The 22,206-nt window shown below is 55.9% G+C and overlaps 1 protein-coding gene across 4 annotated transcripts; it reads left to right on the forward strand.

Annotated features, from left to right (window-relative positions):
• The first annotated feature begins 7,009 nt into the window (after nucleotides 1-7,009).
• Nucleotides 7,010-21,761, forward strand: GRM6 (glutamate metabotropic receptor 6). Of its 4 annotated transcripts, XR_011525399.1 has the most exons (11): nucleotides 7,010-7,627; nucleotides 10,132-10,348; nucleotides 10,584-10,719; nucleotides 11,370-11,524; nucleotides 12,559-12,699; nucleotides 12,800-13,000; nucleotides 13,615-14,095; nucleotides 14,646-14,791; nucleotides 14,881-15,504; nucleotides 17,891-18,202; nucleotides 18,917-21,761. XR_011525399.1 is itself a non-coding variant. In XM_070570091.1 (10 exons), the coding sequence occupies exons 1-10, from the start codon at nucleotides 7,121-7,123 to the stop codon at nucleotides 19,112-19,114; spliced, it is 2,526 nt and encodes an 841-aa protein (XP_070426192.1). In that variant the 5' UTR covers nucleotides 7,010-7,120; the 3' UTR covers nucleotides 19,115-21,761. The 4 variants fall into 4 exon arrangements, 2 of the variants coding, with proteins under 2 accessions (XP_070426192.1, XP_070426191.1); XR_011525398.1 differs by lacking the exon at nucleotides 13,615-14,095 and having other exon boundaries at nucleotides 14,633-14,791; nucleotides 19,028-21,761; XM_070570091.1 differs by lacking the exon at nucleotides 13,615-14,095 and having other exon boundaries at nucleotides 19,028-21,761.
• The last annotated feature ends 445 nt before the right edge of the window (nucleotides 21,762-22,206 follow it).

Raw genomic sequence — 22,206 nt, forward strand, 5'->3', positions numbered from 1 at the left:
AATTACCTCTGCAAAGACCCATTTGCCATATAAGGTACATTCACAGGCCCTGCTGAGTAGGACCTGAGCAGATGTGGGGGGAGATTATTCGCCGACCACACGGTAAGAAGTCTCCTGCTATGATTACACCTTGTTACTCTGTGTTATGGAGAAAATTCCACTAACCCTAAGTTTCCTGAATTAAAACGTTTCCCAACCCTGTTCTACACTGCGTCTGGGCACCTTCCCTGATATTCATTCTATGGCCTTCTCCACTTGGATTTCTCTAATTTTGAAGAAAATATGTACTGCGGTTAAAGGCTTTGCCATTAAACAGAAAACAAAACAATCAAGTAGTACCTCCCAACAAGAACACTCTGATATTTATCGAACTGATCCTTTAAAATGAACAATTTCTCAATATATTTCAAACCTGAAATTCCTCATTTGCCTGTGGCAAGGCAGATTAAAACACAGTCTTTATAAATGGATCTTTGGTGCATTTAAACATTCGTTTCAAAATGCCTCAATTGTCAAAACTGTGAGCCCAAATGTTTATGTTCATATCAATCTTCAAATCAATGCTGGTCTCAAATAATAAAGACAATCCGGACTGACCGAGCACAGAGAGTCCATTCTTTAGACCTCGCTATGATGCGTTTGGTTCGTTTGTCAAGCGGTCTGTGTCTTTTACTTAGGGCAAGATTTAGATTTGATCAAATTAAGGTTTTCCTTTTGAAAATAATCCCTCTCCACTTATATAATGTCACAAACAGGCAAGCCTGTACCCTGTGTTATTTAGGACTAGAGACACATCTTAGTACAAGTTCCCAATTAAACTGCGCCCGACAGACTTCCACGTGTCACACTCGCATAAACTCACTGGGCTCAGTGTGGACCATTGGGACTCCGCATTCGCTGTTTCCAGGTGAACTGTCACACGTCAATATTCACAAGGCAATAGTTACAATGGTTTGCATTTGGCAGTCAGCGGAGAGGAACAGGCCCTGCTTCTCAGGTTGTCCTGGTGGTGCATGAGTCCGCAGGGTCAAATTGTTGGCTCAAGCTGGACAGGAGCAGACCAAGGTCACCCTCATTGTCTGCTCTGACCTCCACTTGCCTCATAACCCACGTTATCAGTTATTATCGTCTCAAAGCAAAGGCCTGGCAGCCGCGGGAGGAGTCACAGCTGCAAAGACTTTTGCAGGTGGACTTGCGTGTTGCCCCCAGCCACTCGAAATTTATATCGAAGTCCCAACCACCAGTACCTCAGAATGTGACCTTATTTGGAGATGGGGTCTTTACAGAGATAATCAAGGTCCAATGAGGTTGGTAGGTGGGCCCTAACCTAATAGGACTTGTGTCCTTCTAGGTGGATTTGGACACACACACACACACACACACACACACAGAGGGAACACAATGTGGGCACACAGGGAGAACACGACCATCTATCAGCTGAGGAGAGAGGCCTGCAACAAAGTCTTTCCCCACAGCCTCCAGAAGGAACCAACTCTGCCGACACCCTGATGTCGGACTTCTAGGCTCCAGAGCTGTGAGACAACACCTGTCTGTTGTTTCAGCCCTCAGCCTGTGGCTCCTTGTTCAGGCAGCCCCTCGCAGACTCACACAAGTGGGGAGAGACCCCGCTTCCAAAGGGACTCAGGGTTGGAACTCCTTAGGAACCAAAACCTACGTGTTCAGAAGAACAAACTCTTTTTGTAACTCTTCCTTTTCTGTCAAGATTATATCTACAACAAGAGAAAAAATGTACATTTATAACTATATCTGTTACTGAGCCCTGAGGGACCAGTGACCCGCAAGTGGGTCCTTTTGCCTGGACCTGTTCGTGCCAATAGAAGGAGACAGGTTTGGACTAGCAGGGCAGAGACTCTACTCACTGATCAACGAATGGAGGGGGCAGAGCTCTGCTCTCAGACACCTTCTCCCCAAGGGAAGGGAGCACGGCTCTTAAGGGATGTGGAGGGGAGGGGTCTCCGCATCGTCACTCAGGGCGGGCGCATTTGGGCTTCCCTTCTTGCACACGACACCCCATCACCCTCTTGGACTTTTCTGGTTTGGACCCATTCTTCCATCTGCCCATCTGGCAGTGTGTTCTGCTTTGGTTCCTATAAGCAAGTGTAGGGGATCAGAATCGGCCACCCCAAAACATGTCTCTTTGGCATGAGGATTATTTTGGGCTGGTTACTTTTAAGAAACTGCAGACATGGGGGAAGCTCTGAAAAGCAGAAGTTACCCTTTGTAAGAGACATTTACGTTTGTAAAGGAAATCTCCATCTGTAAAGGTGTCTCCCTCTCTGTACCAGGAAGAAGGGAGGATGACCTTATCTCTAGAAACTCTTTTCAATGCAGAAGGCAAGTACTTAAATCTGCATAATAGCCTTACTCTTGTTTACTGTGCTTTTCTCATGATCTCCCATAACCTAGGCACTCCCCCACCCCAACATCCTCTTTCGTCTTTAGCTGAAGATAATATTTAAGGTAACAGCCTCCGCCATTTTGGCTAGTTGCTTGGTTTTCCTGAGTGTCTCCCATGTGTACATGTTATAAAGCTTTGTTTGATTTTCTCCTGTTATTCTGTCTCATGTGAATTTAATTCATAGCCCAGCTAGAAGGACCTAGAGTGAGTAGAGGAATTTTCTTCTTCCCCTACACAAGCACAACTTAAAAACAAAGCATTAGCCTTGAAAAATGATTTAGGAAGTGTGCACCCACCACACTGGCTGACACAGCCACTGGTGTCATGTATAGCTCAGTGAGTGATGGCTTAGCAGCCGAGTCAGCCTGGCATGGCTGCCCCATCCCAGCTGCCACTTACTGTTGTGTAACCCTGGGCAGGGTGGTTCCTCACCTCTCCTGCTCCTCTCTCCTCAGTTCTTTCATCTGTAATACGGGGATGATGACACTTACTTCACAGGGTGTGTCAAAAGAATGAAGGAGGTAGATGTCACACAGTAAGTATGAGCTCTCATATGAACTTGATTACCACTCTCGACAATTCCTACAAGCCCCAGAAGAGACATACACAGAAGTCTAGACACTGGGATTAGAAACGTTGAGTTGAAATTTTAAAACAGAATTTGCACTGTTACATTTCCCACTTTACGGATCTGGACCCCAAAGTCAGGGTTCGGCCCCGGCTCCCTGCCCTGGAGTCTGCTCTGAGCCACCACACTCGAGAGCAGCTGAATGTCCCTCACTTTACCCCTGATGCCTCAGGCCCAGTCTGAGTGCTGGGGACTGAACGGTGTTTCCCCAGATTCATATGCGGAAGCCTGTGATATTGTGATTTATAATAAGAAATATATATTTGGCCTTTGTCCCCATTTCAGGCACGAAGCTCCTAAAACCCCTGGCATTTCCTAAGTGAATGAGAGCAGTAAGAGTGTCATTTGCTATGTTAATGGGTGGCTTTTGGAACACCCCTGGGTCACTGGGTCAGGTAGTAATCAGGATTTCTCTGGGGAGACCTTTCACATTTCAGTCTGAACGTTTTGAAAACTTCTATGCTACTTCATTGAGCCCAAGCAGCTCTGAGGGAGCACGTGCGCCCTGCTGGGTGTCCCGCTCCCCCACTGAGGACAGCCTGGAGAGGTCACTGTTCTCGGCGTACAGTTCTAAGGACGTGAGGACTGGAGTCTGGCAGCATCTTGCCTTCCAGACTGAGCTTCATCCTCGCAGTTCCAGCCTGAGGCTGCTTCATCCTTGGCTGAGCTGTCCCCAGCTATCTGGGGGTGGCAGTGCCTCCCTGGTGGTGGTGGCTGAAAATGCCAGTCTTTGCACAGTCCAGCCCCGAGGTGGTGGCTGTTGAGCTGGGGAGAGCACAGTGCGTGGGGACCTCAGGCTTCCAGAGACTGGTGGGTGGGGCAAGAAGCTGGCCTCCGGGGTCCAGGGGCCAACAGGAAGCCTGGAGGGAAGTGATGCTAGGGCTTGAAGACGGCTGGTCCCAATGGCACAGCCTGCTGCCATCGAGGGGCACGTGGTCACCCTGGGACCAGAGGAGGCTCCTGTCCCAGGGTGTGTGTGTGGAGGTGCTGGGGAGGGGTCGGCGGGGCAGGGCGGCGGTGGGGTGGGAGGCTTCTTAGGGCGCCACCTCGTGTGGGTCCACACAGGGCCCTCGGGGACGGGTCGGGGACGTCCATGGTCCAGACACCATGCTTTTGAACATCTCTGTGCCAGAGACCATGCCAGGTGCACCAGAGCCCTCACAAAACGTGTCTCCGGCTCTTTCCTGAAACAAAGAGAAGGTGGAATACGTGTAACAACCCCACCCAGCGATCAGGGGTCTCGAAACTAACCATTAGAAGAAACCGAGAACATAGAGTTTTAAATGAATTTTGTAATAAAAATCGTCTGGTTGTTAAATTAGGGGCTAAACAATCATATTTAACATCCAGCTCTGGGATTAGAAATGTGGAAAAGATACTGAAGGCAGCAGCTTTGGGCTTTTAATTTCATTTAATCTTGTTCACTGAAGTAGCTGGAGGTGAACTCATGGACCCAGAGGTGAAGGTGGTTCAGTTTTTCACACAGGTCGTCTGAGCAGCCCCATGTCTCCTACACTGTGTGGCCTTGGGGCAGTCACCATACCTCTCTGCTCACTTGTGTCATCTGTGGGAGGTGAACGATGACCCTGGGCCGCTGCGTGGGGCAGAACTGATGGTGCCGAATTCTCCTTCCTTCCTCAGTCCTGCAGCCCCGCCCCCGTGCTCCCCCGCCTTGGCTGCGCCATCCCAGCCTCCTCTCTTCTGCTCCACTTCTGAATGTTGGCTTGTCTGGGGCTCCATCCTCGCCCTCTGTCCGCATCCTCTGCCCAGGCGAGCTCATCCGCCCCACGGCTTTAAACACCACACACAGGCGAGCCGCCTCAGCTTGGTCTCCACCCTGGCCTCTTCCCTCAGGGCCAGACCTGTGAATCCAACCAAGGGCTTGACCTGTCCTCTCAGATCTTGAATGAGATTCTTGGTTGCCCTGTGTCCGAAGCCTAACTCTTGGTTTCTGCTCTCCATGGACCTGCTCTGCCCTGGTCCCCGTCCCCGCATCCTCCGGGAACGCCACCCACTCCTCCCAGGCCCGTGGCCATGAAGCACCCTCTCCCCCACCCTCACAGTCAGCTCTCCCCAGGCCAGGAGCCCACCCACTTCTATCCCCTTCTACCTCCAGCAGCTGGGTCAGACGTTCTCGCCCCCTCCCTGCACCACTGTGAGGGCTTCTGCCCCAGCTCGCTGGTGCTCCGACCGCCACTCAGACCAGTGGGGTGCTCTGATCCTGTGAGTCGGGCCCCTGCTCTGTGATGTCGGCTGAGGCTCTGTCTGACCTGTCCTGAACAGGGAAGGCTGTGAGGGGCTGGGAGCCCAGCTGCAGGGCTCATCCACCTCAAACGCCCAGTGTGTGCAGACCTTTGCAATGTCAAGTTTGGGGCCTAGCGCCACGCTTCCCAACTTGTAAAATGGGTAGAGGTCATGCTGGACCCAGGCCTCCCAGCCTCTGCCAGGGAGAGGTGCCTGAATAGCTCTGGACACAGAGACTGCCAGGGCCCTTGATGTGGTGGGGCTCGAGGGGAGGGTGACACGGCTTTTGCTTGCTCCTCTGCCAGCTTTGCCCAAATCCCTGCGGCCGCCCTAATCCGCCCTCTCTAATGGAGCCCAAGCCGCTCAGGCCCCGGGGGACAAGCCTGCTAATCCCTGGGGCTGGGAGCTCACCACCTGGCTCCAGGATGTCCGATGCTCTTTTGCCATCAGAGCCAAATCTGGGGCCTCAGTACGATGATGACAGTAAAAGCATCTTTCAGCCAAGCCCCCTCAGCTTGGCCCCCAACATGAAACGGGGCAACTCGGGTGCAGAGAGCCTCACATGGTGGCAGTCACAGCTTCAGACCCCGGGGCCTAGGCAGGCTTTAGAAATGACCAGAAGAGCAACTCCTTAGGGTTTCATCACCAGATGCAAGAGGTAGGAGTGGGAGCTGAAGGTGAGCTGGCCCTGTGCCCGCTCCATCAGAGGCAGTGTGGGCTGGTGGTTTCACACCAACCTGGGGGCACATCCTGACGCCGACACATGCCAAGTGTGTGACCTTGGCAAGCCACTTAACTCCTCGAGCTCTCCATTTCCCCATTTACAAAATGAGGCTGATGGCAAAAGCCTCTTCTGTGCAGAGTTGTTGTGAGTATGTTAAGCAGAGTCCCCGCTAATGTTAAAGGTCCGCGGCCCCAGGCTCCTTCCTGCCCAGGCTGTCCCTCCTCCTGCTGAGCTGCACTCAGCTGTCTCAGCCTGTGCTCATTTCTCCCTCCACTCGCCGGTTTACTGCCCAGTTTTTGGGTTTTGCAAGGAGAAAGCTGAGGAGTCCCTTAGGCAACTGGAGCCGAGAGACTGGTGGCCGGGAAAGAGAGGTAGAGAGACAGAAATAGGGTAAGAGACAGAGAGAGACAAAGAGAGAAAGAACAACTGACAGACAGAAAGACTAAGACAGAAAGAGAAGAGAGACAGAGAAGGGAGGGGTAGGGGCAAAGCCAGAGACAGACACACAGAAACAAAGAGACTAAGAGAGAAGGACAGAGTGTGTGCCAGAGACAGTCGGGGTCAGACACACATCCAAAGAGGAAAGAAACAGACTCAGGGAGCAGGAGAGGGAGGGAAAGGAGACGTGGAGAGGGCCAGTACTGCGCACACCCAACGCTTAGGAGGGGTCTCCGCCCTCAGGACTGCGTCTCATCCCTCCCCCCAGAATCCTTAAATCCTGTCTCGCTCGGGCCCTCCGCATCTGTCACAGCCGTGTCCTGAACGAGGGCGGCTGGCGCAGGTGAGTGTGGCTACAGAGGGTGCCTGGCTGTGCGCTGGGGATGGGCCAGGAGGGCGGGCGGCCCAGGGCTGTCGGGGAGGACTGGAGCGGTGGAGACAGCGGTCGGGCGGGGGGACCCGTGTGATAAGGTTCAGAGGCTGTGAGAACGAGGTGGAGGCCTGGGAAGGCTGGCCGAGTCCTGTCCCATCTATTCTCCAACTGGCTCAGCCGACATTTATTGCGCTCTTCCCCTCTCCCAGGACCCAGGGCTCTCCCTCTGCCGGGCGCTAAGAGCCCTGTCTCTTCCCCTCCCCGCCCTGTCTTCCCTCCGCAGCTGGCGAGCCGATGGCCCGGCCCCGAAGCGCCCGCGCGCCGCCGCTCGTGGCGCTGCTGCCGCCGCTCGTGGCGCTGGCGCAGGCGGGCGTGGCGGGCGCCGCGGGCTCGGTGCGCCTGGCGGGCGGCCTCACGCTGGGCGGCCTGTTCCCGGTGCACGCGCGCGGCGCGGCGGGCAGGGCGTGCGGGCCGCTCAAGAAGGAGCAGGGCGTGCACCGGCTGGAGGCCATGCTGTACGCGCTGGACCGCGTGAACGCCGACCCGGAGCTGCTGCCCGGCGTGCGCCTGGGCGCGCGGCTGCTCGACACCTGCTCGCGGGACACGTACGCGCTGGAGCAGGCCCTGAGCTTCGTGCAGGCGCTGATCCGCGGCCGCGGCGACGGCGACGAGGCTGCCGCGCGCTGCCCGGGGGGCGGCCCCCCGCTGCTCGCCGCGCCCCCCGAGCGCGTGGTGGCCGTGGTGGGCGCCTCGGCCAGCTCCGTCTCCATCATGGTCGCCAACGTGCTGCGCCTGTTTGCGGTGAGGGCCGCGGGGCGGTGTTCGGGGTCCGGCGTCTCGCGCTCGTTGTCGCCCTCGGGCTGGGTGAGGTCCAGTCTTCTTGCAGAAATCACTCTAGTTCACAAAGATCAACAGCTGCTTCGGAGGAACCCTGTCCGCTGGGCCTGACGCAAGCCTGAGGCTCAGCCCACCACGCCACGCCGGCCTCCCTCGTCTGCACAAGACGAGCCCTCTGTATGAATCAAAGGAACCTCCTGGGCTGACAAGGGGACCCCTGCACCCCCACCGGAGGTGGATGCGGCTGATGCCGGGGCCGATTGGCTGGAGCGGCTGGGCCTTTAGCCCCCACTTGGCGCCTTGCTCGAGCGCCCTTGCTTTGGGCATGCCCCGCATAACCGTGCGTGGTGGTCCTGCCCCCGGGCCCTGTGGAGAGCTCTGGGTGACGAGGCGCAGGCTTTCCCCGAAACCAGGGCCCTCTGTCCGCTGGGGCAATTGGATACGCCCCTGGCTGCGACGGGGGCAGGGGCAGCGGACCCCCCCATGCCTTGTACCGCTCTGCTCTTTTTTGATCATCATTTAAATTCAGTTCCAAACTGTCTGCCCTCAGTGGTCTCTCCAGGAGCCTCTTTCCGCAGTGCACGTCTCCAGCGCCCCGCCCTGTGGGCGCTGCCTGGGGGGCCTGCGGTGCCCTCAGCTTCAGGGAACTGTTTTCTGTGGGGGGCAGTACCTTCCTTACAGTCTGGGGAACAGTGACTGGAGGGGCATGGGAATCAGGGATTAGGGCCTTCGGCGTAGGTGTCTGGGGGTTTCCTGCCATTCCCTGGGACAGTTTTGCTGGGGTTCCATGACCCGGAGGGGTCTCTGTCCTCCCATCTTTCTGTGAACAGAGGAAGGTTTTGCGTCCATCTGGCTCGGGGCAGGGACTTCTGTTTCTGGAGGGTTTCTCTGATTCTCCCAGGAGTGGCCTCGGTTTCTACCCAGTGCGTAGTGGGTAGAGGTTTTATCTGGGCCCCCCCTCCATTATCTGCATCCATTTAATTCCCCCCACCCCAGGTCCTCCTGGACAGTAGTGTTGGTGTGGAGCACACAGACCCACCTTCTAGTTGGCGCTGAGAGAAGTGTGTGGCCTCCCAGTGTGTGTGTGTGTTGGGGTCTCTGTCCCCTGCCCTGCCTGGAGCTCTGGTTTCTGTCCCCCGTTTGCTGTGTCTGCCCCCTGCAGGTTGAGTGCAAAGACCTCAAAGTCAAGGGCCAGCTGGGGACCATAGCAGAGGGAGCAGGACGAGTGAGCCCCGGGCCCACTGCCACCTGCTGGCCCAAGACTGAGGTGGTGCTGCACCCCAGATTTTAGACACTGGCTGCTAATTCAAAGATTAAATAAAGTCAGTGCACAGAATACAACCTTGGGCCGGATATGGCTCCTTGGGGGCCGTTTTGCAACCCCTGGTCCAGAAGCAAAGATGAGGCTTTCCGAGGCCACCTCCCGGCCGCAGTGCTGCGGGCGCCGGCTTTAAAACGAGTTTCCCCAGGAGGCTCCGCCTGTGCGGGCAGGTCCCTCTGCACATTAGCTGCGGTGTCCGGGGCGCCGGAGCAGCTGGCTGCGAAGGGCGCTGTGGCCAGACGGCCTCTTTCTGCTTCCTTTCCTCTGATTTTCCCTTTTTGTCTTTCTTCTTGTTTTTCTCTTTCAGTCTCCTGGTCTCTCTTTCCCTTCCTCTTTCCCTCCTTCCTCTCTCTCCCTCTTGCTCGTCCCCTCCCCTTTCCATACTGTCTCCACACTTTCTTTCTCTCCTGCTTCAAACAATCCTCTCCCCTAGACGAGCCTCAGTCCACTCCTTCCAGAACCTTCCCCTCTCTGACCTTCACACCCCCTCCTGCTCTCTCCCTTTTGCTCTTTGGCTTGTGGGTGTGCCCCTCTTTAACGTGGTTCTGATTCACCCGCTCTGCCACCCCGCCTGCTGCTTCCTCGCCTTCTGCTCCCATTCCTCTCCCCTTTCGCACTGTCCCGCTTCTCCTGGATCAGCTCAGCCATAATCCGCTGTCAGTCACTCTAACGCACACACATAAGCCCAGCTCCAAACAGACCCCTTCGCCAGGCCAGACACAGCCTGGAATCAAATGCCCCTGCCCAGCTACTTTCCAGGGGCTGCTGCCCACCCACACAGAGCACCCCTTTGTGTGAATTAGGAAATCATGTCGTCCTTGGGGGCAACAAGGATGTCCCTTTTCCCTGGGCAGATGCAGCCTGTGCTGAGGACCGGACTTGAGCCTCACTTCCCCTTTGCTTGGGACACACCTGCACAACTGTGTACCCTCTGCCGTGGACCCTCGGACCTCCCATGTTCCATCAGACCCATTCAGAAAGTGCAGATCTTCCCCCACAGCTTCTGGCTTCTCCATGTGGCAGTTCCAGCTGGCCCTCAGCACCCTAACCCCAAACTTCCGTGTCCCCACCCGTGTGCGGGACCCCACTGCCTTCCCTCCCTAGGACTGACCCTCCATCTACAGCTCAGGTGTCCTTCGCCCTCCAGATACCCCAGATCAGCTATGCGTCCACGGCCCCTGAGCTCAGCGACTCCACACGCTACGACTTCTTCTCCCGCGTGGTGCCGCCTGACTCCTACCAGGCCCAGGCCATGGTGGACATCGTAAGGGCGTTGGGATGGAACTACGTGTCCACACTGGCCTCTGAGGGCAACTATGGCGAGAGCGGGGTTGAGGCCTTTGTGCAGATCTCCCGTGAGGCTGGTGAGCTGGGGGGAGGGGCTCACCACAGAGGGGTGAGCCAGGGGCTGTTGGACAGGGCAGAAGCCATGAGATGGGGCACTGGGTCCATGGCGGGGGGCCTGGATGGTGCCCCCTGTGGGCAGGTGCCCCGTTCCTTTGGAGGACTCAGCCCCTGCAATAGTCATGGGTGATGGCAGACCCGGTGGGTGGGCGGGTAGATGGGATGAGAGCTGACTTCAGCATCCCCAACACCCAGGGGGCGTCTGTATTGCCCAGTCCATCAAGATTCCCAGGGAACCAAAGCCAGGAGAGTTCAGCAAGGTGATCAGGAGACTCATGGAGACACCCAATGCCCGGGGCATCATCATCTTTGCCAACGAGGATGACATCAGGTGGGATGGATGGCGAGCTCAGTCCCGGTGTTCTGCAGGGGCTCTCCTTGAAGCCCCTGCCGCCTCTTCTCACACATCCCCCAGCCATGCGCATCCTCCCGTCCTCCCTTTCCCTCCTTCTCAGCCCCCCTCATTGCCCTGCCCCCATGCACTTTTCCTGCTGCCATCTCTGCCTGGTGCCCTCAGAAATGAGCCAGTCCTGGTCTGGGTGGAGATGCTCCGAGCCTAGCCTAGGGAAACACAAGAAAGCGTGTCTGTTTTTATAATTCACAGTGCGAGAAAGACCCCTGGGCAGACCTGGTGCAGAAAATGAGCTGTGAGGGAAGGCGCCCGGGGCCAGGAGAGGGGGTCAGCAGGAGGCCACGGCCATGGCCGGGGCCTGAGCCCAGTAGGAGGCGCTGCGACAGAAAGGGAGACCCTTCTTCCAGGCAGCGTGATGTGGGCTACAGTGCAGACGCGGGAGGCAGGCCTGGGTCAGAGCCTAGCCGGACCCTCTACTGCCCGAGGAGCCCAGGCCAGTGTCCTAAACACGCTGCAGCCCATTTGTCCTGAGGAATGAGGGTCTGCTGAGGTGCAGTGGGACAGGTGGAGGGGAAAGAGCTGGAGGAGAGTCTCAGGCCCTCACTCACCCACTGCCCTGTTCCTGCCAGGAGGGTCCTGGAGGCTGCACGCCAGGCCAACCTGACTGGCCACTTCCTGTGGGTCGGCTCAGACAGCTGGGGAGCCAAGGTCTCACCTGTCCTGAACCTGGAGGACGTGGCCGTGGGGGCCATCACCATCCTGCCCAAAAGGGCCTCCATTGATGGTGAGTGCAGGGTGCCCTCCCTCCGCAGCCCCACCCCCCGGGGGTGCTCATTGTCCCCACCTGGAAGAGTGTGCAAAATCCAGCTCCCTTCTAGGGCCCCCAGATTCTAGGATTCTGAGACTCTGACTATCCTCCAGGCAGCGTGTGGAGGAGCTGGCAAATGAGGAAGAGCCCCCCTGCACAGGGGGAAGAACTGTCCGTTTCCGTCTTTGTTTTGTTTTAATTCGACGCCTGTCTTCTGGTTGTGCTGAAGGCACTCTAATTTGAGGGTGGGGTGGGAGGGAGAGAAACAAGGGTGTGGGACACACCGTCCTGTTAACCAGATGGTGAGCCCCCCACCATCCCGTCTGTGAATACCTGGAAGAATTCAGCGGAGATGTCCACTTTACAACAGGATTGCGCATTTTCCCAAAGGCTGAACTGCAGACACCTTGAGGAGGTGCTTCAGGGCTATTTTATGAAGCACAGACCCTTGGAAAGGCTGAGCCCTGAATCCAGGGGCTCCCAGCCTTTTGGGGGTGTACATCGTCGCACTCTTTCTTTCCCTTAGAATGCATTTAGTTACAAGTGACAGTCTAGATTGAGAGTGGTTTTAGCAATAAAGTCAATTTTGTCACAAGACAAGAGGTCTGAAAGTAGGCGACTTCAGGTTCGGTGATGTTTCAATGATGTTTCAAAACCCTGAGCTCTCTCCCCACTTCTGTTCTACCATCCTCTGTGGTTGCTATGTATCTTCATGATTGTGGCATCTTATTCACAAAGTGGCTGCTGAAGCTCCACCCATTACATCTTCACAGCATCATCCTAACCAGGAAAGAAGGGGCAGCTTAAAGGTCGTTCACGTGGTCAGGCTTTGAGTTTTCATCAGGATGCAAATTCTATCCTGGAGCCCCCAGATGGCTTTGAACTCACCAGCCAGAACTTGGTCACATGGGCACTCCTAGCTGCAAGGGGAGCAAGTGGTGAAGAGACACAGGAGAACCACGGCTGGCTCAGACACTTGCCACCGTCCTCCCTCCTTCCTTTCCTCTCAGGATTTGACCAGTACTTCATGAGCCGCTCCCTGGAGAACAACCGCCGGAACATCTGGTTTGCCGAGTTCTGGGAAGAGAATTTTAACTGCAAACTGACCGGCTCAGGTACCCTGTCAGATGATTCCACCCGCAAATGCACAGGTGAGAGCTGCCCCGGGCGGTGAGGGTGGTGAGGGAGGGGGTGGGAGGCCAGGCTGGGCCCTGGGGCCAGGCACACTTCCTCCGGGCGTCCCTAGGACAGGCGAGGAACGCATCGGCCGGGACTCGACCTACGAGCAGGAGGGGAAGGTGCAGTTTGTGATCGATGCTGTGTACGCCATTGCCCACGCCCTCCACAGCATGCAGCAGGATCTCTGCCCCGGGCACACGGGCCTGTGCCCGGCCATGGAGCCCACCGACGGGCGGACGCTGCTGCAGTATATTCGAGCGGTCCGCTTCAACGGTGAGTGGGCGCCAGAGCCTCTGTGTGAGTGAGGGCAGCCCGCTGGGACGGAGTTCTCTGCGGGAGTGGGACGATGCGGGACCGAAGGGACGGAGAGGCAGGGTGTCCAATGGGGCCCCTGGGCCTGAGAGCTTGAGGCTTGAGCCGAGTTCTGGGGACCAGTTTTAACTCTCCTGCTTCCCAGGCTGCAGCACCCCTGCCCCAACTTGCAAACTTCAGGTGTTGGGGAGCTTCTCTGTGGCCTCTTCTGTCTGGAGCCTCAAAGGGTTACACACAACTCTCTCCTCCATGGCACAAGCTTGGAGGCCTCTGGACGCGGGGCGCGTGTGGGCCCAGCGCGGGCTGTGCGCAGGGGGCATATGCTGCCCACTCTGAGTGTCGGGCTCCCACACGTCGCCCCAGCTAGGCCCTGCAAGCTGGAGCACAAGGTGTGAGTGGGATGCGTCCCCCTGCTGCCAGGAGAGGGCCTGGCACACGGTCAGGGCGCCAATAAGGGCTGCTGAAAAGGCCCACGCGGACTCGGCCGTGCTCCTGGTTTGTGGGGAGATGCTTCTTGTTCGATTCCTGTCCTTTATGACAGTAAGAACTCTGTTCTTCCGCCCTCTGTTGAGCAGCTTCTCTCTGCTGAAGTGCGGCTCCACGTCACGGCAGACCAGCTCTATAGGCGGGGGGAACAAGCTTCTAAAACAAAGAAAGCCGATCGTTCAACTGATCAATCAGTGCCAACACTCAGACCTTTGTCCAAGTCTAAACTCATCCCCTCGCCTGGACAGTTCAGCTCCTCTTTCTTGTTTCATTGTGGTAACATACGCAGAGCATAATACTGACCATCTGACCCATTTTTAAGTGTACAGTTGAGTGGTGTACATTGCTGTGCAACCAATTTCAAGAACTCTTTCCGTCTTGCACAACTGAAACCCTGTCCTCATTAAACACTAACTCCTCACCCCCCCAGCCCCTGGCAGCCACCATTGTCCTTTCTGTCTCTGAAGCTGACTCTTCTAGGGACCTCATATAAGTGGAATCACACAGTATTTGTCCTTCTGTGACTGGCTTGTTTCACTTGACATACCACCCTCAAGGTTCCTCCGTGTGGTAAGTGTGTCAGAATTTCCTCCCTTTTTAAGCCTGAATAATACCCCACTGTGTTGATGGACCACATTTGTTTATGCCTTCAACCCCCAGTGAACACTTAGGCTGTGTCCAGCTTTTGGCTATTGTGAAGAATGCTGCTCTGAACGTAGGTGTTCACATATCTCTGAGTCTCTGCTGGCAGCTCTTTTGGATATAGACCTAGAAATGGAATTGCTGGATCAGGTGGTAATCTGTTCAGTTTTTTGAGGAGCCACCATACTGTTTTCCGCAGTGAATGCACCATCTTACATTCCCACAGCAAAGCCTAGGGTTCCCATTTCTCCACGCCCTTGCTGACACTTGTTACTTGTCCGTGTTTGACAGTGGCCGTCCTAACGGTGGGAAGGGGCATCTCGCTGTGGTTCTGAGTTGCGTCTCCCTGATGATGTTGAGCATCTTTGCATGTGTGTTTGCTAAGCTCTTCCTTCGTCCTGGCTGGGCCTCGGCCTCTCCGGGAGGCTGGCTCTGATGGGCTGGAGAACCAGCTGGGGCTGACAGGCTCTCCCTCCAGGCAGTGCGGGGACCCCTGTGATGTTCAACGAGAATGGGGATGCGCCTGGGCGATACGACATCTTCCAGTACCAGGCAGCCAACGGCAGTGCGGGCAGTGGCGGCTACCAGACTGTGGGCCAGTGGGCAGAGGCCCTCAGGCTGGACGTGAGTGGCACAGGCTGAGCTCTGGGATAGGGGGGCAGCCCACGGTTCGCGGAGGAGGAGGTCACAGGTCCGTGTTTCCTGTGTCCCAGGTGGAAGCCCTACAGTGGTCAGGAGACCCCCACGAAGTGCCCCAGTCTCAGTGCAGCCTCCCCTGTGGGCCGGGAGAAAGGAAAAAGATGGTGAAGGGCGTGCCCTGCTGTTGGCACTGTGAGGCCTGTGATGGGTACCGCTTCCAGGTAGACGAGTTCACGTGCGAGGCCTGCCCCAGGGACATGAGGCCCACGCGCAACCACACGGGCTGCCGCCCCACGCCCGTGGTCACTCTGACCTGGTCCTCCCCCTGGGCGGCCCCGCCCCTCCTCCTGGCTGTGCTGGGCATCGTGGCCACCACCACGGTAGTAGCCACCTTCATGCGGCACAACAACACACCCATCGTCCGGGCCTCTGGCCGCGAGCTCAGCTACGTGCTCCTCACCGGCATCTTCCTCATCTACGCCATCACCTTCCTCATGGTGGCGGAGCCCGGGGCTGCTGTCTGCGCGGCCCGGAGACTCCTCCTGGGCCTGGGCACCACCCTCAGCTACTCCGCCCTGCTCACCAAGACCAACCGCATCTACCGCATCTTTGAGCAGGGGAAGCGCTCCGTCACGCCCCCGCCCTTCATCAGCCCCACCTCGCAGCTGGTCATCACCTTCAGCCTCACCTTTGTGCAGGTGGGTCCTCAGGCTCCCAAGGTGACAGGGCTGGCAGTTAGGGCCTGGGGCTGGGGACATGCTGTCTTCCACTTTAGAAATCAGAGAGTCACTTTTTTCTATTCTGGCTCCCATGTGAAAAAGAAAAAAAAAGCCGCAGGAGATACGACCCTCCTGTTCTCCTGTAACCAGAACTCATTTAAGAGCAGCCATGTTCCTCGGCCCCCTCCTTGAAGGAAAATGGGTAGTAAGGCTGGGAGTGCTAGCATCCAGCTATTTTTCTGTAAAACAATGAAATTATGTTTATAAACAGAACATACTCTTCCACAATTTGGCTCCCGTACAAAAATAGGGCAAAGAACTCTCTGATGAATTTTCCCCCAGCAAAGAGTCTGTCTCCATCATGGGAGTTCCTGCTGCCCGTCACTGGGGTGGCCTGGAAGAGAGGCCTGGGCTCCAGGCTGTGACCGTGGAGCCGGCATCCAGGTCCACAGAGGGCCAGGGTATCACGATGGATGTGTGGCAAAAGTAGGTTTCCCTTGGGGTTTTCTCTAAGACAGTGACATCGCAGCATCGGAAATGACTCCTTTGGTCTGGACAGCACTGGATGTTTTCTGTGCAAAGGGTACTAAGAGAGAGGCATGTGTGACATTGCAGAGCCAGCCCAGTTCTCAGGGCCAGGCCGGGCTCTGCTCATCTAACACCACATGCTTTCTACTCCACGCGAGACCGTATCTGCCCAGCCTGCACAAGCCACGTGCGTTCCCGGCCACGGGCCTCGGTCCCTGCAGCTCTGCAGACTGCAAGTGCCCATCTCCCTGCCGAGAGCAGGGCCTGGGCTCCCCTCGGGCCCAGAAGCTCAGGCCCGCACGTGCTGAGAAGGCCACTCCCCGGCCCCGCCTGAAGCCCCGTGTGCCCCTCCTCCGCGATGGAGAAGCTTAGCTGCATTCACTGCCCGCCCAGCACACCCACGGACCTCCTGCCCCCACGCTCCTGTCCAGGAACAGGAGGGTCAGCCTCCTGGGTTCCTGACCCACATGATGGACGGGAAAGGGGTGTCGTTGCTTTCCTTGGCCTGGGCGGAATGACCGGTGGCCTGGTCCTGGCCCTGTCGTCACCTGTGATGCACCTGTTCCTAAGCTTCGCTCGTGTCCTGTATCTCGTAGGAGTTGGTTGCGTGTGCTGGATGCTAATTCTCTGTCTGTTACCTGGGTGGCAGAGTCTGTGGGGTACCTTTGGTTGCAGTCCTGCGTATCACAGCCCTTGGGTTTTGGTTTCTCATGGGCAGCGTTTTTGCCTGTCTAGAGCCTGTTCTAAGTGGAGCTGCCAGGCTGCCTTCCTGGACAGTGGGCAGGGTGTTACTTGATAGTCCTTGTTCACAGAGCTGCTGCCTTTGGCAGAATCACAAAAAGGTGCTCCTTCTAGGGGTAAAAATTATTTCAAAACGTCTCTTCCTCCAGGATTATACAGCCCTGTTCCAGGTGCACAGTCCGGTACTGGAGTGTTGGTTAGATTTCAGGCCCACCTGCCCACCCCACAGGTCAGGCGCTCTTGTGCAATGAACGACCTGCACAAACATATGGGGCAGCCCTTCCAGGGTCCTGCCTTTATGCAGGTTTCTTACTTCCTGCTGAACAGCTTCCTTGGCTCAAAGTCATGTCTCCTGTCACTGTGAGGAGATTGGTTCTCCATCTCCTCCCTGTTAGGGCTTGTGTCTGACTCTGATAACCTCCCAGGCTGCCTGGCATTAGCTCACGTTCTTACTGCGCTCCATCAAGTGCCTCCTTATTCTGAGCGTCACTGTGCACCCACGGATGGTCTGTTCCATCGCTCAGCAGTCCTCTGGACCGGGAGAAGGACGGGGGTTTTCAGGAGCTGGGGTTGCCATGTTGCTAGACGGGATCAAGCTAGTGTTTTTATATGTACAGACTGGAGATGATACTGCCCACCTGGAGGGCTGTGAGGAAAGAACACCTCTGCCGCCCGGCCCTCCCCAAAGCTGGCACGGTGTCCTCACAACAGATTACAAGGTTCCCGTTCTATAGAGGGAGAGATGGGTTTAGGGCCCTGATTGTAGAGCCTCTGCGTGCAGTCAGTGCGCTTTGTGAGGCTCAGTCTGCAGTTGGTAATGGCTGGAATAGGGGACGGGGACATCCAGGGGCCCCTTACCCAACCAGCCCCAACAGTGCCAGCACACACCTGCACTGCAGCCCCTTCTTTTCCCTGGCCGTGTCACAGCCTTTGCCTGGCGGTCCCCTCCTGAACGGCCCTCCCCTCTCCATGGTGGCTCTCTCAGGCCTGAGCATCCCACTCAGTAAGCCAGGAGCCTCAGGGGACCCTCACCTGCCAGAGACCTCGGTCAGCGGCTAGGCTGGGTGTGCCTCTCATACGGTGTTGGCTCCTGCAGGTGGTGGGAGTGCTGGCGTGGCTGGGGGCCCAGCCCCCACACAGCGTGATCGACTATGAAGAGCAGCGCACGGTGGACCCGGAGCAGGCCAGAGGGGTGCTCAAGTGCGACATGTCAGATCTGTCCCTCATCGGGTGCCTGGGCTACAGCTTCCTGCTCATGGTCACATGCACGGTGTATGCCATCAAGGCCCGCGGTGTGCCCGAGACCTTCAATGAGGCCAAGCCCATCGGCTTCACCATGTACACTACCTGCATCGTCTGGCTGGCCTTTGTGCCTATCTTCTTTGGCACCGCGCAGTCGGCTGAAAAGGTAACCTGGTCCCTGTCCGCGGGAGGGCTCCGTTGCTCCCGCTGCCTTGCACGCTTGCTTGGGGGGTAGTTCATTCGTGGACTGACTTGTTCGCTCATTTGTCTTTGCATCTCCTTCTGCTTGTTCGCTCAGCCTCCCCCTCGTCCTTTGTTTGTTCATTCATTTGGGCATCCACGCCTCTAGCTTGTTTTTCTTCAGTGCCTTCCTCAGGTGCTTTATGTCTGCCGATCTGTTGATCCGTCGGCCCGTCTGCTTGGTTGTCGGCCCGTTGTCTGTTCACGTGCACAGCTGAGCGTCTGTTACTCACCCCTGTCCTCCGTGTGTGCCCACCTGCTCCACTGTTCAGCCTCGGTCCGTTCATTCATTTGTACAGTTGAAGCCACGTTCATTCATTCATGGACACGCTCCAGACCTTTTTAGGCACATGGACTGTTTCCCCAGGTGTCATTCTCTGTGAATGATCCCCTTGCTTCCCTCCGTCGATTGTCCACTCAGTCCCTGTCGCTCACCCTCCTCCTGCCTACACCAGAGCCACACCATGACTCCTTCATGAGCCACTTCTTCACGCCTCAGAGCCTTTGCTCATGCTGTTGTCCTTTTCTAAGTGCTCACTCCCATTCACCGGGGGAAACAGACTCCCCTCCAGGCGACATGGGGGTGGGGGTGGGAGAGAAGAGGCCTGAGTCCCACCTGGTCCCTTCCTCCATGGCTCAGATCTACATCCAAACCACCACACTGACTGTGTCCTTGAGCCTGAGTGCGTCGGTGTCCCTGGGCATGCTCTATGTACCCAAAACCTACGTCATCCTGTTCCACCCGGAGCAGAATGTGCAGAAGCGGAAGCGGAGCCTCAAGACGACCTCCACAGTGGCAGCCCCACCCAAGGGCGAGGACGCCGAGGCCCCCAAGTAGCGAGTGGGGTACCAGTGGGATGGCTGCTCCTCTCCTCCCTTCGTTTCTTTTCCTCGCGTCATGGTGGAAGCTGTGACGACTGCAGGTCTGCAGTGAGCCGTCAGAGACACGGAGTCTGTGAAGGCCGTGCCCAGGAGGACAGGGCTGGCCTTCAGAAGGACCTGGGCCAGGCGCCACCTTTATCCCTGCTTTTCTGTGCACGTCGGCCTCAGACTTCCTGCTGCAGACCAGACTTTCTGCTCACGGTGGAAAGAGCCCCCGAGAGGATCCTTCTGCAGGGAGGGCCTGACCCTTCACCCCTGGCCTGAAGTTCAGAGGTCACGGTGAAGCCCTAGGCTTGCCCTGTGTGGGTGAGATTTCCCCCATCAACCAACCACAGGAACCTGGGGATTGGGCCGCATGTGAGATGTGTGGACGTCAGAGTGACATACAGGGTCAGCAGGGGGAGGAGCAGCTTCCAGGAAAGGAGACCTGCGGGTCTGTGTTGGGGACTGAGTCCTCTGGGTTCAGGGCAGCCTTCTGCCAGCACAGAGTGGTGGAGCCTTGGGTGGGAGCCTGTGAGGAGGATGGCCTGCACAGGACGGGTGAGCAGAGGGTCTGTGTGCCCTGGGAGGTTCCTTTGTCAAGGTCTTTTCCTCGAGATCTTCTCCCCTGGGCTCTGGGGGATGTCACACCTAGAGGACAGCGTTTCCCTTTCCCACGTGCACTCCCTTAAATGACTCTGAACCTCAAGAAAATCAGATGCGCTTGTGTGGGGTTCGTGGGGTGAGGATAACACGACAGCCCTTGGCCGCCTCGGGTGCCGGCGAGGGACTGTGTCAGGACCGCCAGGCTGGGACCAGTGACAGAGGGAGTTGTGTCCACGGTGAGGATTGATTCCAAGTGGGTGACTCAGGGTGGACGCCTGGACTCTCCCCTCCCAGCGCTGACTGGGAGGCCTTCATTAAAGGAAAGGCGAGCACGAAGCCAGAGGTGCTTGGACTCCAGACGCACGGATCTTCACTTATCAGGAGGCTTTTTTCACAAGTAGCTTGGTTTGAGTTATGGAATTTTATTTCCCTGGAGTAAAACTGAAATTTTTTAAATTGGCTCTTTTTATTTATCGGTACGAACTCTGTAGTATCTAATGTCTGGAACTGATTTTGAAGCTCAGCCACACTTCATGCCACATAGAGACTCCCCGAATACAGAGCCTCTGGGGCCTGATAATTTTGACCTCGGGACTGGGGGTCGGCATTCTTACGTCAGCAGGGCCTCTCAGAGCCACACTGCTGGTGGACAGACCCTCCTTCCCCACGCTGGCTGCATTCCCAGGGTTTCTCCGCAGTGTGACTTACGAAGGTTCATTTATTGCTGAATGCTTTCCAAAGTTCCTTCTTTCACAAGGCTTCTCTCCTGTGTGGGTTTTCCGGTGTATAATGAGGTGTATTTCCTTGCTGAAGGCTTCTCCACATGAGTGTTTTTATAGAGTTTTTCTCCTATATAAACTCTTAGAAAGTCAGTGAGCTCTGATCTCCAAATGAAGGTTTTCCCGTGTTTATTGTTTTCTTGGTGTTTCTCCCAGTATGGACTGTCTGATGGGCAGTGAGTCTTGACTTTTAGTTAAAACTTTTCCACATGTTTTACAGTTTTGTGGTTTTCCTTATTCTGAACTATGTAAGTTAGAGCTCAGGTGATTTCTTAGTAAAAGCTTTTCCACATTTAGAGGGTTTCTCCCCAGAGCGAAGTTTCTGACACAGAGGCCTGGCTTCCTGCTGCAGACTTTCACACCCGTCCCCCGCCCCATCATCACTTCCTGCCCTTGATGTGAATTCTCGGATGCACAGCTAGTCCCGTCTTCTCCTCAGGGGCCTTCTCCCGTCAGTCCATTTAGAGAGGGTGTCCACAGCATGCACGGTTTTTTGTGCAGTGGGGACCCTCTGTTCCTAAAGGCGCACCGTGTTTTGTACACGCGTGAGGCTTCTTTCCTTTCTGAGTTCTGCAGTGTCTGCAAAGGTTTGACTCCGGGGAGGGCATTTCCACATTCAGTGTGTACGGAGGCTGTCTCCCCCTCTGCGTTTCTTTGACATTCACTGGGGGTTGAGGGGTTTCCCAGGCTATCTGCATAGTTTTGCCTTCTCTGATGTCCAGTCAATCAACTTGAACCGCTGGATAAAGGTTTTTTCAAATCTGTGGACTTTCTAAGGCATTCTGACGGTGCGGCTCCTTCTGGGTTGGATGAGAATGGGGCTGTGCTGGGCGGCTCTCGCGCATCCCTTGTCCTGGAATGGTTTCTCCCCGGGAGGATCGTGTGCTCCAGTGACGACGGGCTTCTGGATTGGTGCTTTCCCACACGACAGTCACAGCATCCTCTCCAGCAGGCGTTCTCTAAACACAGTAAGATTACATTTTGATAGAAGCTTTTACTCAACTATTCGTAAGCGTAGCACTCGTGTCCCGTGTATTGAGCCTTCTATCACAGGGCCTTTCTGATATTAATTCTGTTACTATGCTTTTGCACTGGTGTGAATTGTTGACACATTTATTACAGCTTTGTCACATTTAGTACATTTTGTCTTCTTTGGGAATTTTCCTCAAATTCATTACATTCATTGTTTCTCACTTTACTCAGTGACTTCTTGTTAAATAAATGTAACTTTTCCCAGAAGTTTGACTTGGGCTTTCTGTTGCTTTTTTATGTGGTTATCAACTTGCAAGATTCCTTCTAAAATGGAATAAAATGCACAATTCCAAGTGAGTCTTTCCACCATCATTTTTTTTTTTAAAGATTGGCACCTGACCTGAGCTGACATCTGTTGCCAATCTTCTTTTTTTTCCCTCCTTCTTCTCCTCACAGCCCCCCAGTACATAGTTGTATATTCTAGTTGTGGGTCCTTCTGGCTCTGCTATGTGGGACGCCGCCTCAGCCTGGCCTGATGAGTGGTGCCACGTCCATGCCCAGGATCCAAATCAGCAAAACCCTGGGCCGCCGAAGCGGAGCTCGCGAACTTAACCACTCGGCTACGGGGCCGACGTCTCCACCATCATTTTACAGAATGAAACCTCTTCAGAAATATTCAGTTATAGTGACATCGTTGTTTCCAAATAAGAAA

This window comes from Equus przewalskii, chromosome 13, assembly GCF_037783145.1.
Source record: "Equus przewalskii isolate Varuska chromosome 13, EquPr2, whole genome shotgun sequence".
Classification (NCBI taxonomy): Eukaryota; Metazoa; Chordata; class Mammalia; order Perissodactyla; family Equidae; genus Equus; species Equus przewalskii.